This window comes from Bactrocera dorsalis, unplaced genomic scaffold, assembly GCF_023373825.1.
Source record: "Bactrocera dorsalis isolate Fly_Bdor unplaced genomic scaffold, ASM2337382v1 BdCtg007, whole genome shotgun sequence".
NCBI lineage: Eukaryota > Metazoa > Arthropoda > Insecta > Diptera > Tephritidae > Bactrocera > Bactrocera dorsalis.
The window spans coordinates 455853-471100 of NW_026038058.1; the positions used below are offsets into that span (position 1 = coordinate 455853).

Here is a 15248-nt window from a genome sequence, read left to right on the forward strand (position 1 = left end):
GTCAAAGTATATAAAGTATTGTTACGACCGCATTTCATACTTCTTTACTGGTTATGATTACAATATTATTATAAAATTTTTGTGTGTCATAAAATTAAAAAATAACCTAGAAAGTTAGCGAAATGTTCATAATTGAAACCATATCGTAATGGATACATATCCCACTAATAAATGCAAATGGTTAGCGCACCAACTTACTTACCCCTTCAATTTCTTTATCGAATCGAACAGGTCGCAATCGACACAAGACAATAATTAGGTAAATGAAATTGACGATGAAAAATAGTCCAGACCAGATCACTATATCTGGTTTACACTCTACCAAGTAGCCATACATCGCCATCAGCGTGCATCCGATGAGGATCAGTGCTCTCAGCCACAATGCACCAAAAGGTCCATGCGGTGCCAAGAATGCTAGTAGAAAGAAGGCATTCCCGAGTTGATAATAAAGATGATGAGGCCTTTCCCAAATAACACACTGTTCGATCGACCAATCGCCTGGATTAAGTGATCGAAGAGTACCATTGTTATCCCAAGTAATGGTACCACTGCCCGCACTACTGCCAACTGATGTCGTTGTATGCGCTATTGAAGTCCCACTAACAGCATCTGTTGTCAAAGCTTTAACATGAGTGTCTTCTGTGGATATTATCGGCATTGTGCCACTTATCACAGCGTCCACGTTATCTTCTGCAACAGCTGTATTTATCGCCGACGTTGTGGCTGCAGCCACCGCTGTTGTCGCAAGATTAAATATGCCCAAGTGAATGCCTGCATTGAAATTTGTTGAGTCCACAAAACCCAGGGCGAGCGCACTTATAAGTAACATATTTTCTTTCGCTCTTACAGTAAGTAAATGATTGGGAGTAATAGCACAGAGTCATTAGGGCTGAAAGCTGGAATAACTTTTCTTTCTACATATGTATGTAATACAGGATAATTATATCGTACGCTTACTACTACTTAATACATTGTGGTAGATAAGGTTTACTTTGCATCTCATATCACACGTGGTGTATATCCAACATTTATTATCGAGTTTTCTGCAAGACAAATAATTTTTAAACACAATATTATATACAGAGTATGTAAGGATGAATATATTTGTGGTTTCTACAGTTAGTTGCTGCCTTTTGTGACAATTAGTCTTTAAAAACTTCCATCACCTTTAAGTCCAGATCTCTCCATAAATATGTATCTCTATTTCTATATAATATGTCGCAAACTAAGGGAGAGGAATACGAACCTATCTCCTAAAGCACTTAAGCTACAATAACCAAATTTAATCATCTATCTACACTATAAAAATAGATGAAATCGGAAGATACCCACGCCCACTCCCCATATTACGGTACTGTTAAAAACTGCTAAAAGTACGAAAAAATCAATTGCTAAATATACCAGAGATATAATTTTACACCCCATATGATATGAGAGGATTTTATGGGAGTCGCGGTAAAAACGAACGAACGATGGGGCGGACAGCTGTTATAAGGAGAGTAGACGGATTTATCTTCCGATTTCATCCAATTTTACAGTGTTGCGAATTTGGTTATTGTAGCTTATGTGGTTTAGGAGATAGTTACATTAAACCAATTAGAGGCTGGGGTGCCTCTTAGTATTACGAACTCCTGTGCTAAATTACAATTCCATATCTTATTTTGTGGGCGTGGCAGGGTCCGATTATATAAGTATGGATCATATATACAATCCTATATCTATATCAATTAGTTTTAGGTGAAGCATACAGCCGTGATCCAAACTATTAAACTCTGTAGCAACATGTTGCAAGAGTATAAAAATATTTCGAAAATACAACATTAATCGCGAATGGATTCCATTCAAATTTGGCATACAAGTATTATTAATTTCTACTATAGGTTATCTGTTCACATAGTTTAATAACTATATTTTACTTCCCGTCAGCGAAAATTTTATTAAATTCATCCGCAAAAGAAATATATGATTTATTGTAAATATATACCCCACGGAAGACATTAAATTTAATCAATATATTGCATTTGTTTGGATATGCATAATACAGGGTTTGTCCGGAAAGTGATTAGTGAAAGACGAAAATGCAGCGATTAAATTCTGTGTGAAACTCGGTAAATCTGCGACAGAGACGTTTGATATGATCAAGCAGGCTTACACAGATGTTGCTTTAGCAAGAAATTGTGGGTGTCGGTAGCACTAGGCCTTTTTGGATAGTCGGGAAGAGGTCGCTAAAGAAGACCGTGTTGCTAGATCTGCGAATTCGACAAACACCGACAATGTGACTCGTGTGCGCAAAGTTTTGAACTCAGACCGTCGACTAAGTATTCGTTTAATTGCTCAGAAGAAAATTTGAACATATGTATGTAAAAGTGACTCTCAACTTTTGAATAACGTAACGAGTCGTGGATCTTTGAGTATGATTCCGAGACAAAGCTGCAATCCAAAGTGAAAACTTTCATTGTATTTTTTGACATCAAAAGCATCGTCCACCATGAATATGTTCCTCCTGGATAAACCATCAACTCCAATTCCATTCATACTCAGCGCTAAGCCACCTAATTTTTAAGAAAACTTGTTCACTTAATTTCATTAAAATATCACACATGACCAACCTCAACGGTTTAATTGTAAATGGTTTATGTCACATATTGACCGACATTTTCTATAAAAATTTCGCACTTGAAATTGGGGTATTCGGTATTTGAGGGCATATGGAATTTAAAATAGGAACCACGCCCACGGCTTTGTCGGATTTCGCCTATTTTCGCACGATATCATGAAAATGTCAAAATTATGTTAATTTTTGGTCAATGGGATCCAGCGACATCCAATTTTGACACCGGCTTCTAAAAAGCTTTCTTCTAAAAAGCTTTCTTATACCATTCCGGCTGTGAAATTTATTGTTATTATTGTCTCTGACGCATTTAGTTTTTCGATTTATCGGACATTTAGCAGTTTTTAACAAAACCGTTATATGGGGAGTAGGCGAGGTTATAATTCCATTTCACGCATTTACACACTTTCGGTAGGGGTGTCGAAATGATTTACCTTTAGCAAATTTGGTTTTAATAGTTTTAGTGGTTTAGGAGATATGTACATTAAGCACAGATGCCCCTCTCTAGTGCAATTCGTTGTGCTAAATGACGGTTTTGTATCTTATTGTGGAGCATAGTTATGGTACTTTATAGGTTTTCGATTGATGAGGTTCTGAGTGCCAAGGAACATGTAAAACAAGTTGCATTAGGGTTTAGCATACATATGTATGTATGTTTGTGCGTTATTCGACAGAATTGTGAATGAATTGCAATCATATTTGGCATCTTATTAACATTATATGTAGACCATAGACTAATTTACATTTCATTACGAAATTTTCTGTGGTGTCCGAGATATTTACGAGTATATTAAAACCAAATTAATTGACTCAAATTAAATGTAAGTGATGTAAGCTCAAGCAAGGAGGAAAACTTAACATCTGGTATTTGTATAAGAAACACATGCAAATATATAAACATATTTCATATCACTTATGTATGTATACTGGGGCTAGAGGAAGGCCTGGACTGATTGACTTCCTGCCGGCATCAGCGACAAATTACTATTAAAAATTCCTTATGCCTATAGATTTTATATGGCGCATACCTAAATAAACGTGGCGGTAGACTGTTGACAGCACGATAAGAAGTAATTTCCGTATTTTTCTTAAAAATTTCTTGACGAGTGATGTTTAATGCTTGTGCAAATTTATTAAAGTATTATTAATAAATTAATTCGTTTTGCATTTACGTACATACATATATCGTTTGTATTATTTTTGGGACTTAATTTCATTTGAGAATTTTCAGTATTTTTTTTTTGCTATTAAATCATGTTATTTTACAAAAGTAGTAATATGGCATTATTATAGACTGTGTTGACTTGAAGTCACGAAAATTGCAAAAAAAATTAATTTGTTTGTCTTGACCCAGTTCCAAAAAAAGGTACTTGCGGTGACAACCATAAGTCCTTGGAGAGTCATCTAAAATCAATCGGAAAAAAAATTAGTTTTATAAATAGATAATGCTGGGCCTGATCGAAGGATTTTATTTCCTTTTTTTTCAAAAATTACCAAAATGGCGGCCTCAGAAGATTTTTTTCTATTTTTTGGGAAAAAATTAACAGTTAATTGGTCTTAAAAAATTTAAATTTTTGAAAAAAAAATCCTTCGATCAGGCCCGAGTTTATTATGTATTCTAAAAGCTGTATAAATTTCATTAAAATCTACTAAGCGGTTTTCGAGTTACAGTTGTCATCATTTCAAAAAAATAGTTTTGAGAAAAACGCGTTTAAAGTTTGCCTTTTTGCTTTGAAGTGCCCGAGCTCTCTTTGTCATTTGTCGAATAACTCAAAAACTAATTATCGGATCAACGTGAAATTTTCAGAGAATATTTTTAAGATATTACACTTAACGAAAATTCTAACTACTCCTAACCCCATAAGTGAATATTTAACGTAAAGTTGCCGCTTTATTTGCGGATGACACGTCGACGTTAACGCGTTAAGCACAGCTCAGCGCTTTAGTGAGGTATGCCAATTACACAATTTTGTGCATTTAACTCACACTGATTCACATATGCGAAAAATGGTCAGATTCTGTAAATCTGCAATACCCACATTCTCATGACGACAGATAACATGTGTCTCATCACGATGTCTCAATTTTTACTCTAGTGAACTCTTGCACAAACAACCATTAGATGTAAGCTATTATGCTTTGTAACAACATGTTGCAAAGGCTATAAAAGAGTGATCACCAGGTTACGTTACTCAATCCTTTTTACTTTCTTCTAATATTCACATTATTTCCATTACTTGTACACCACTTTGAAATAAGGGTACAGATACCGCAGTGATTGAATCAAAATAATATTAGTGGAAAACGAGTACATTTCAAGGTATGAACACTAATTTTTCAAAAGAAAAAATTAATCTTTGGAAGTGTCTTTACACCTAAAGTGTGTCATCTTCTGCAATTACTCCTCGAAGTTACTCAATTGGGCAGTCTACTTGTCATATCTAACTGGGAACAGGGGCATTATTATGAATATCCACCGTGAGTTTCGAACTACGGCAAATGGAGTAGGTGGACATAAACCAAGTGACTTCATTTAGGGCGACGTTAACAAATACTGTAGTGATGACAAAGTAAACACTTTTGAGCATTTTGCGGAGGTGGTTACCATGAGATGGAAGTGGGTGTTACAGATACTACATCTATGATGTTTTTTATTTAGATATTAGTTTTTTGTGATTGTAGATATATACATACACATTCACAAACGAATTAATGATGTCATCGGGTTGATTTTAAGACAATACAAACTTTCAAAATTAAATCACATTTGCATCGTTTTGAACAGGTTATAAACAACTCAATTTCAACAATGCGGAGTAATTCAAAAGATTTTAATGCCAATAAGAACCGAACTGTTTCCCTACAACAGCGCATTGTAAATAAAAATATTGTATATGAATACAGGAAAACGCACATTCACACACAATGAACGAATCGCTTCTACTTCAGTCAGCTGATTTCATATTACCGTATAGTATACGACAATTCCTTCATATTGCACCGACCGTGAACGCACTTTAACCGCTGTGATTGGACTTTCTGACTGTCGGTCTCAATGTTACCTAATTCGATTTTTCGCAAATTCACTTCGAACAAATAATTCTAGTTCCGCTGCAATGGGACCAAATGTTTATGCGTTGTTTAAAGGAACATTGGCGTATATATTTCACTGCATACCGTATATGTCCTATTATATGACTCTTAACTGTTCTACATGGGAATAAGCCAATAAATTTTCTATTTGCTTTTGAATCAATATTTGATCAACGACGCTCGTTTTCTTCATAAGAATCAAAAAAGCTCACTCGTTAGTACATTGTATAAACGGGACACACACATACATACATACTTGTCGCTTTTGTAGGCGAAGTGAAGCAATTAAGAGGTTAATACTCACGTTTTAATCAGGCGACTGTTTTGATTGTTGGGCTCATTTAAACAATTTTCTAACTATTACAAGGTGTTAAAATTTAGTTATATATTTCAATGTTTTTACTATTATTAACTTCACTATATATTTTGTCTTTAATTTATATACATATGTATGTACTTCTGAACTTTACTCTCGAACGATGCGGGGGGTGGATGTTGGTTTATGAGAAATTTCCTCTTCTGTGTATTAATGTTAATATGTTGCTTTTATTTAATCACAATATTTTCTTGCTAATTTTGTTATCATTAATACATTGACAGGCATTGCCAAAAATATGTGCCTTCACTTTTCCCTTCGACGTAAACTAATGTACCACAATTTTAATAAACTTTTATAGATGCATGAATGCGTATACACACATACATAAATACATCGAGTAAAAAGAACTACAAATAATCAAAGCAATTGTTTCCAAACTTCTATTACCACATATTCACACGTTAAACTCTAAAATCCATACTGATTCTTAGGTATGCATTTGACACTATTTATAATATTATATATACTTATTATTTCGAATAGATTTCCCCAATTTAATAAACTTTACACTATCAATAAAGAAGAGAGAACGAATTAGACGAAAACTTTTTATTATCTTCCGTACAAAAAATACCGACATCGACTACTCACAGTTAGTGAGAAGAAATTTAACTAGTCGCTTGTTTATCGAGAGTCTGTCTGTCTGCCTATCTACCACGCAGCTGACTACCTAGCACACAAAGTACTCACATATTATTGCATGTATATGAACTGTGGTGAAAACCGCTCTAATACATACATACATATATGCAAACGTAAGGCAATGCGAATACCGCTTCTATTTTCTCATAAAAATTGTTTCACTTTTGTTGCTCCTCTTTGAAGAATAAGGAGGCAGCTTTGGTAATCCTTCAATAAGTGTGCGATATTTAAAATAAATAATTTCTCAATTCCATACTTTTAAAAGGGTTGGTAAAGTCACTAATCAAGAATATATTAAATTGTATGATTTCAGTATCGAAGCAACTTTACAGCTGTTTCTGCCACTAATCGGTTTACCCTAATATTTTTCAAAACTCAACATTGTGTTGCAAACAAACTGACAGTAAAGAGACCACACTCATTTCACCAAGTAGTCAAACAACCAGCTGAGAAGTTGGCAAAGTCATTTTTATAAAATAAGAATGTGTAATAAATGTATATTAATTATATGACAATATATAGTTGTATATACGTACAGAAGTAACATTTTACTTCATTTGATTTCCGTTCTTTATTATTACAACTGAACGACTTCGTAACTCAAAATTATCAATTGCTATATTTCTTTCTCTGCATCTTTACATTTGGTACAAAAATACATATGTATGTATGTACGTTTAGACGCATTCAGTCATCATAAACTCGATGGTATTACCATCAATGACGTCATATAACTTTTAATTTACATACACAAACATACTACCATATTAATGTTCGGTTTTTTTGTCTACTCAACTGTTTTTGATAATGCATATGTATGTACATACATATACATACATATGTATATAATATTTCACGACTTTCAAAGTGTTTGAGCAAGATTTAGTATTTGCAATTGTTACGTCATTGTAGAAATCCTACAGATGACGAAATTTGGCATACATATGTACAAAATAATATACAAAATAATAACGCTTCAGCAAAAGTCAAACTTAGTCCCTAGTTTAATGTGCCAGACCAAATAAAATATGTAATATAGGCTGTAACATTTTTAACCACCCAAGAATATGGTTTACATGACATAAATATTTTCTTTTGTTTTCAATTGCATACCTATTGGCGCACGTTACGGTACACATCCAATTGTTTAAATTCGTTTCTTCCGTTAACATGATCATAATTATGAATATGTGTACAAACACAGTATACATACATACATGGGTGCATGCTTCAGTTGTAAAATAGTATCGAACTGGTCAGAAAAATATCAGACTTGTACTTGCTTATAAAACGGTTTATAAATAGTTATTATCCACTAACGGTATATAAAGTTTGTCACGAAATTTGTAAAACCCATAAGGAAACGTCGGGACCCTATAAAGTATTTACATATATATATATATACATATACATAAATGATCAGCGTGATCAGTCTATGTTGCCGTGAGCGACAACCTGTCCGTCTGTCTGTATATATGCGAGCTAGTCCTTTTGGGACATCGATCTGAAATTTTCCATACGCCCTTTTCTTCGCAAGGAACAACTCACTTGTCGGAACCATGTAGCTGCCTTAGAAACTGATCGAACAAAATCAAGTCCTTGTGTGGAATACTTTTTTATTTGCCAAGATACATACATATCTTAACGAAATTTGGCATTGGTTAGTGACCGAGGCAACGCTGTAAGCTCTGAATTGTTCAGATCAGACCACTTTAGCATTAGGTCTTTGCATCTCCTGTTATTTGTGTAAAATTATATCAATTTGTTTACTTCAAACATAAGACTAAGATTGGAAAATTTTTGGCTTAATTAATAGAGGTATTAATTATTTCTTAAGTTAAATTAAAGGAAACTAACTGAGCATCAGCTATTCCTACATATGTACATACATACTCACACAATGTTGCGACAGATAAAATAATGTATGGTAATATTAATAATAAATATAACGAATTTGAAATCTCGCAAGGCATTGCCAATGGCTTGTTTAGAAAAGAACGGCGGACAAATATTCAAAATGTGCTAGAGGTTGTAAAGTAAATTATGAGTTGACATGGTAGCAGGTCTTATAGGCATAGCATCAACATCAGTGCGCCTATGTATGTATGTATACAAATTATACACAAGTATGTATGTATATTTGCTGTCACCAGGAAACGAGCATACATTGTTGCTATGGTCAACAACTAGCACATAGCGACCAAACGTAAACAAATTTATGCACAAAAACTAAATCGTTAAGTTCCAAACAAACCTATGTACATATACCATTGTATGTACGAAAAGCATACGCATACATATGTGCATATGTAAATAAATATTCAAAAATTAAAGTTGCGACAATGCACTACGTATCCTCGCGGAAGCTTTCAATTGAACAATACTATTTTAGTGATAACTTTTTTCATTTGTGACTTCACCGTGCAGCTCCTAACAAAGTTGACTGTGGAAAATATCGAATATAGCTCGTTGAAATATCTCAAATATGTATATTTTGAAAACTTTTTGTACACTTTTATCAAAAATAAAAATAAATAAAAGGAATAGAATAGCATTTATCCACATATTCTCAAATCCAGTGCGCAAAATTCGGCCAACTCCGAAAACTAAACGCCAATGTCCACAGCTAATATCAGTTAGAAGTGTCTAAATAATTTGTGCAAAGATTCAAGTGAAGTCTATGTAGTTTTTACTACATAGATACATGCATACATTCTATATTTTTTAAACTGATTAAGTGCAATTAGCCTTAAAAAGAAAAATTTAACAACGATTATAGGGCAGTGTGCTCAGCCACGTAAATGCTTTTAATTTGGCGTATCAGGAGAAACATACGATCAAAAATGTGGTAACACTTGGTCCAAGCTCATAATTATCCACCTGTGCTGCTTCTAAACATCTCTGAACTCCATATCTAACAATTGCAGCTGCTGCAATATAATATTGTACTGAAATCGCAGAGAATAGTGAGTGATAATATTTTTTAGCTTGACATCAATAGTAACTTTTACCAAAAAAAAATGGAAACGGTTTGCATTTAGGATGTTTGATTCCGAGGATTTTATACCTATATACATATCTATTTATTTAATGTATACGTACATATGTTTTGTGGATGTATGTATGTATTTCAGTTGATTTAGTTTGCTTGGCCTGATAGAGCCGAATATAACTGCAATTGTATGCACGAAATTGCACTCAACGTTGTATCACTTCATTGATAACCTTTCATAGGATTGACGTTATTGTTTCCTTTTTCAATAATAGTGCAACGGTTGTATTTTATCATCGATCTAACAAATCCGTTTGGATTCAACATTTATTGTATCTCATATATTACGTACATATGTATATGTATCTAGGTATATAGTTTCGGGTTACTTGAGTAACAACACCACAAAAAACAAAAAAGGCTCTCCAACGCCAACATAAATAACAAGCCGTTAATATCGCGGTGGCACTGTTTAAAAATGTAATCTGTTATGATAACCTTTATTTCGATAAAATAGTAATGTCTTCTGTCTAGTTGCGTATTGTAAGATATCGACAGTTCCAATTTTCCCAATCAAGCGTGTGGTAGAGCTTCACAATGACAACCAAATCAAAGACTCAACAAGAGAAGCACAAAATGTCCGAGATCGACGAAAATATTTCGAAAATGTTTGATATAAAAAAGGTAAACCACTTTTAATCGAAATGCTAAGGCTTAAACTAAACAATAACAATAACGTATAAAATATGGCTCATGTACTTGTATGTATGCACATTAAACTATCGCATTACACTATTACACTTTCTTCACAAGACGTAGAATGAGTTAAAAATATATTAGTTTAACATACTTTTATCACAAATATAACCAACCGAAAACCCTATCTTTAACATGCTTATTTTGTCCATATTGCAACATTTCAATTATTTTATCGATATCATCAAATTTAAACATTAAGCAAGATGTTATCCCTCTTTAAGTCTGTTTAATTCATTTATTAATATACATAATTCGGTTATCTTACCAATTTCAAACAGTTTGAACCAATGACCCGGCAATAGAATTACTACATACAAACTTATGATTTTTATTTTATTTTTACCGCATTATCACGCGTAGATTAATATATCATAAGGTCATATATAGTTATTTAAATATAATAATAAGTCTCTAAAAAATTCTAGCGCTTGGGTAAAGGAGCATATGGCATTGTGTGGAAAGCATTGGATAAGCGTACAAACGAAACGGTAGCAGTAAAGAAAATTTTCGACGCATTTCGTGACGAAACTGATGCGCAACGAACTTTTCGTGAAATTGTTTTTCTGAAGGCATTTCGTAATCATCCCAATGTCATACGATTATTAACCGTATATCGGTTAGTATGCAAGTCCACTACACATTTTCCTAGGGCTTTATATTCAAAAAAATAATATTTTTGCCGTCCTTAAATAAATATGCTTAACAAAGCTTTTGATTTACATAAGTTAATTGGATCTTTCAGAGCATCGAATAATTTAGACATATACCTCATTTTTGAATATATGGAAAGTGATTTGCATAACATCATTAAGAAGGGCACTATTTTGAAGGATATTCATAAAAGATATGTGATGTACCAATTAATTAATGCCATTAAGTATATACATTCCGGAAATGTGATACATAGGGACCTGAAGCCAAGTAACGTACTCATAGATAGTAAATGCAGGTGACTGAGACAATTTCCCAACTTTAACTGAACCTTTATTCATGCTTGTCGTTATAGATGTAAATTGGCCGATTTCGGACTAGCACGGTCTGTTTCAAATCGGCCAATGCGAGAGAGTAACGATATGACTACTGACCACGTCAACGAGCCCATACTTACAGATTACGTCGCTACGCGTTGGTACAGAGCTCCAGAAATTCTTGTTGCTAGTAAAAGGTATTTTCAGTTATTTATTTGAAAACTATTGTTTTGTAATTGCAATTGCGGTATATTATTATTGTAAAAGATATACTAAAGGGATCGATATGTGGAGCTTGGGTTGCATACTTGGTGAAATGATACGTGGAAAACCTTTGTTTCAAGGCAGTAGTACTGTTAATCAAGTAAATAGCGGAGATTTGCATAATAATATAATTTATATATATATATACATTTAATAGATAGAAAGGATAGTAACAGCTCTACCAGAAATAACAGATCATGACGTTAAAGCAGTGGGAGCTGGTTTCGGATCCGTACTTCTTAGCAAACAGATTTCACGTGAAAGGTGCATTTAAGATATAGTAAAAATTTGTATGTACATTTTTTTTCATTTCACTGTGTGCATTACAGGAAAACATCTTTAAATGAAATGATGTCTGATGCTCCAGAAGATGCTTTAAATATGGTCAAATCATTATTAGTCTTAGATCCTTTGGCTCGACTTACAGCGAAACAAGCCCTTGGCCATCCATACGTAGAAAAGTAAGGTGGTCTAAAAGACCAATTTAGCCTTTAAACCGATTTTTTATAAAACAGGTATATCTTTTAAAAACACCAAAGATTTCGCAACTCTATACCAGAAATTGAATTGAGTGTGGACATTTTGCCACCATTCCGCGATGATGTGCGTCTGACGGTACCTGAATATCGGTCAAAGTTATATGAAATTGTCCAACATAACAACGAAAAATCAGACAAACGCCATTCGACTGCAACTGCTAAGGGTTCCAACATAAATCAAAAGTAAGTAGCGCCAAAATTACTTTAATGCATAAGTTTACTTTACTAGGTATCGCCTTATGAGTACAGAGATTACAAGCTTTCAACATCCTACGACAAGACTGATCCATTAAAGAAACCCCACAGGACTAAGCAAGGCAAAATCTCAGAGGACAAATATATTTCAAAAGATAAGTATTTAACTCGACCGGAGAAACACGAAAGCGAAACACAACCATCTATCAGCGTGCCCAGTATAAACGGTAAACCCACTAAAAAGTTAACTACGATATCTCCTAATGCAAAACGCAAGTCCGGCAAAACACTTTCTAAATACTTTGCCCAGCAAACAGTAGAAGTTTTAAAAGATAAGAAGCACTTAAAAGTACATGAAAGCTGTGATGATCATTTTCCCGTAAATGTGATTGACAAGCGTCATTCCATAGATGCAGGCTACGCTAGTCTCCCAGATGGTAGAATAGGTTTAGGAGGACAATTGGGAGAACTAGTAGGTGGACAGACTACATCACCGAGCGGCGCACTAAAAAAGATTGATAGCACACGGCGACAACACCGTAGCTCGTCGTCGATAAGTAAAGGTGAACAAAAACACAAAACAGAGCAAGCAACCACTCATCTTCTTCAGCATCAACAAAATAAATGTTCTACACATCAAAAATTAGAATGCCGGCAGCAAGAAAGCAGTTTTGCTTATCCAGATATCGACATAGAAGTTCAAGATCCATACAACAATGACAGCGCGCCATTTTTAAAGAAGCCTTCATATGTTCGGAACTCAAAATCAGACGTAACGAATACCATTGGTAGTGGTCTGACAAAGTCTACTGAAACCATAGTCAGAGGAAATGATCGATTATGTTATGAAAAACGATTGAAAAAATTAGAGGAAGAAATAGAAAAATACAAAAAAGAAGTAAAGTCATTTTGTAAAGAAACATTTAGTTATACGCATCAAAAATCGCCACAAAAGCATAGTAAGGGCAATGGTCAGATTCAAAGTCAAATCCAAAATAACTTCCGAAACGCAACTAATAACCAAACTCGTCCCCATACTCAGCAACAGGCATACCTGGAACGAACGAAATCCGATGTTAGAAACAATAGACATCAACAACAAATACAACAAAATTTGTCCAATACAAAACAAAATCCCTATTATGATTTGCTTGCTAAGGTAACTCGTGATTTTGGAAGTAAAAATGGCATTAATTCAGCGATTTTTAATGGTACTCTCAACGTTGGAGCTGTACCTATAGTTACAGCTGAAAACGAAGGAGGGGAATATATTGTAGACCGATCGACGAAAATGTCGAATAAGGACGTATTGATAGAAGAAAAACATCAGTCCTTTCACGCGCACTCCAACATATCAAAAATACATCAGCCACATCAACAGTCTACACACAACATTCATCGCAACGGCAGACCCATGTCGAAATTCATAGCGCGACCAGCCCAACATAGTAGCCACTTAACGAAGCATACATTAACAAATTGTCAATGATATTGATTTTACTATTCTATGCTAGAATAACTGCCATTTTATCTAAGTTATTAAATGCGCGTTTTTATGTACGTGTAATGGTAATTCTATATACATATGTATGTATATGTATGTACTTACCTGTATATATCCAATTGAAATATATTTGTATGAGTGTCTATATTCACTATTCACCGAATATTTTAAAGAACTACATATTGTATATTGATAATTTTTATCTTATCCAATTAAAGGGCTAATAATCAGATGATACAGGCCATGAGTAAAATAAACATAACACTTACATAAGTATAGAGTTTTAAAAAATCAAAGGCAGGCGAAAAATTACATACTTTCACAAAGAAAGATAAACTCAAACTGAATTCAATGATTTTTCGTACGGAAATACAGTATGTCCAAGATAATAATTTTCTTAAGAAGGCGTTTATTTTGACAAATAAATATCTTACAAAATAACGAAAATAATTTATTAGATATGGAGATGCTAGACCGATTTTATGTATTTTTAACTCGAGGTCACATTGATGTCATCCAAATGTGACTCTTAACTCCAGTAAATTTCCTCAGATATTTACCGATATTATCGGAATAATAGGCCTTATGTACGGAAATTTTCATATTTGGTATATTATTAATTGACTTTCTGCAGCATCCTATTGCCAACTAAATTTGAATAAAATGGATATTTTTCCTTTTCACTTTAATTCATAAAATTAACCAACAAAGGTAATTTTCACACCAATTTTAGGGTAGTTTTTTAAATTAGTACATTAAGCTACACATGGCGCTACGGTGAGCATCTATACTAATTTTGACTACCGTTAATTTAACTTAATTATTATATTCTGTGCAACATGTTGCGAGAGCACAAAAACGATTTCAAATTAAATTAATTATTATATTGGTTCGGAATTGTGAATTAATTACGTCCAATCTAAAGAATAGATCTACCTACTTCAATTACAAGTTCATGATAATAAGAGGACAATGCACACATTTAAAATATTCCCACTCTTTGCTTTCAAATTGGACTTTTAGAAAAAACGATTGATCTTCGAGGAGTGGCGTTATAAGCGACGGAGTGGAGGTCTTCCTCTACTTTCCCCGGCGGGTACAGCGTCGAATACTTATATTTCATAGAGCTCATTGTTCCATTGAATGCGATATTCGCCGTGGCCAACGCGCAAAGGACCATAAATCTTTCGCAGAACCTTTCTCTTGAAAACTCGTAACGTGTAATAACCAGATGTTGTCATCGTCCATGCCTCTGCACTATATAGCAGGACGGGAATAATTAGTGACTTATAGAGTTCTGTT

The 15248-nt window shown here is 33.9% G+C and overlaps 2 protein-coding genes across 13 annotated transcripts in view; one reads left to right on the forward strand and one right to left on the reverse strand.

Annotated features, from left to right (window-relative positions):
- LOC105228243 (blood vessel epicardial substance) overlaps nt 1–6706 on the reverse strand; it is a 29152-nt gene extending 22446 nt beyond the window's left edge. Inside the window, exons 1-3 of one of the 9 annotated variants that reach the window (XM_011207979.4) lie at nt 6009–6703; nt 958–1043; nt 203–896 (exon numbers count right to left, since the gene is read on the reverse strand). In XM_011207979.4, the coding sequence (XP_011206281.2) occupies nt 203–829 (627 nt within the window). In that variant the 5' untranslated portion in view covers nt 830–896; nt 958–1043; nt 6009–6703. Of the gene's footprint in view, nt 1–202; nt 1044–5579; nt 5915–6008 lie in introns of those variants that run through there. The other 8 variants (XM_049461125.1, XM_011207976.4, XM_011207977.4 and 5 more) reach the window with 8 other exon arrangements.
- Nucleotides 6707–9006: 2300 nt separating this feature from the next.
- On the forward strand, nt 9007–14574 carry LOC105228241 (extracellular signal-regulated kinase 7). Of its 4 annotated transcripts, none has more exons than XM_011207972.3 (10): nt 9007–9691; nt 10235–10401; nt 10902–11092; nt 11219–11425; nt 11483–11641; nt 11712–11808; nt 11866–11972; nt 12038–12169; nt 12248–12430; nt 12497–14574. In XM_011207972.3, the coding sequence occupies exons 2-10, from the start codon at nt 10315–10317 to the stop codon at nt 13929–13931; spliced, it is 2598 nt and encodes an 865-aa protein (XP_011206274.2). In that variant the 5' UTR covers nt 9007–9691; nt 10235–10314; the 3' UTR covers nt 13932–14574. The 4 variants fall into 4 exon arrangements, with proteins under 4 accessions (XP_011206274.2, XP_011206273.2, XP_011206275.2 ...); XM_011207971.3 differs by having other exon boundaries at nt 10252–10401; XM_011207973.4 differs by lacking the exon at nt 9007–9691 and adding an exon at nt 9707–10197 and having other exon boundaries at nt 10252–10401.
- The last annotated feature ends 674 nt before the right edge of the window (nt 14575–15248 follow it).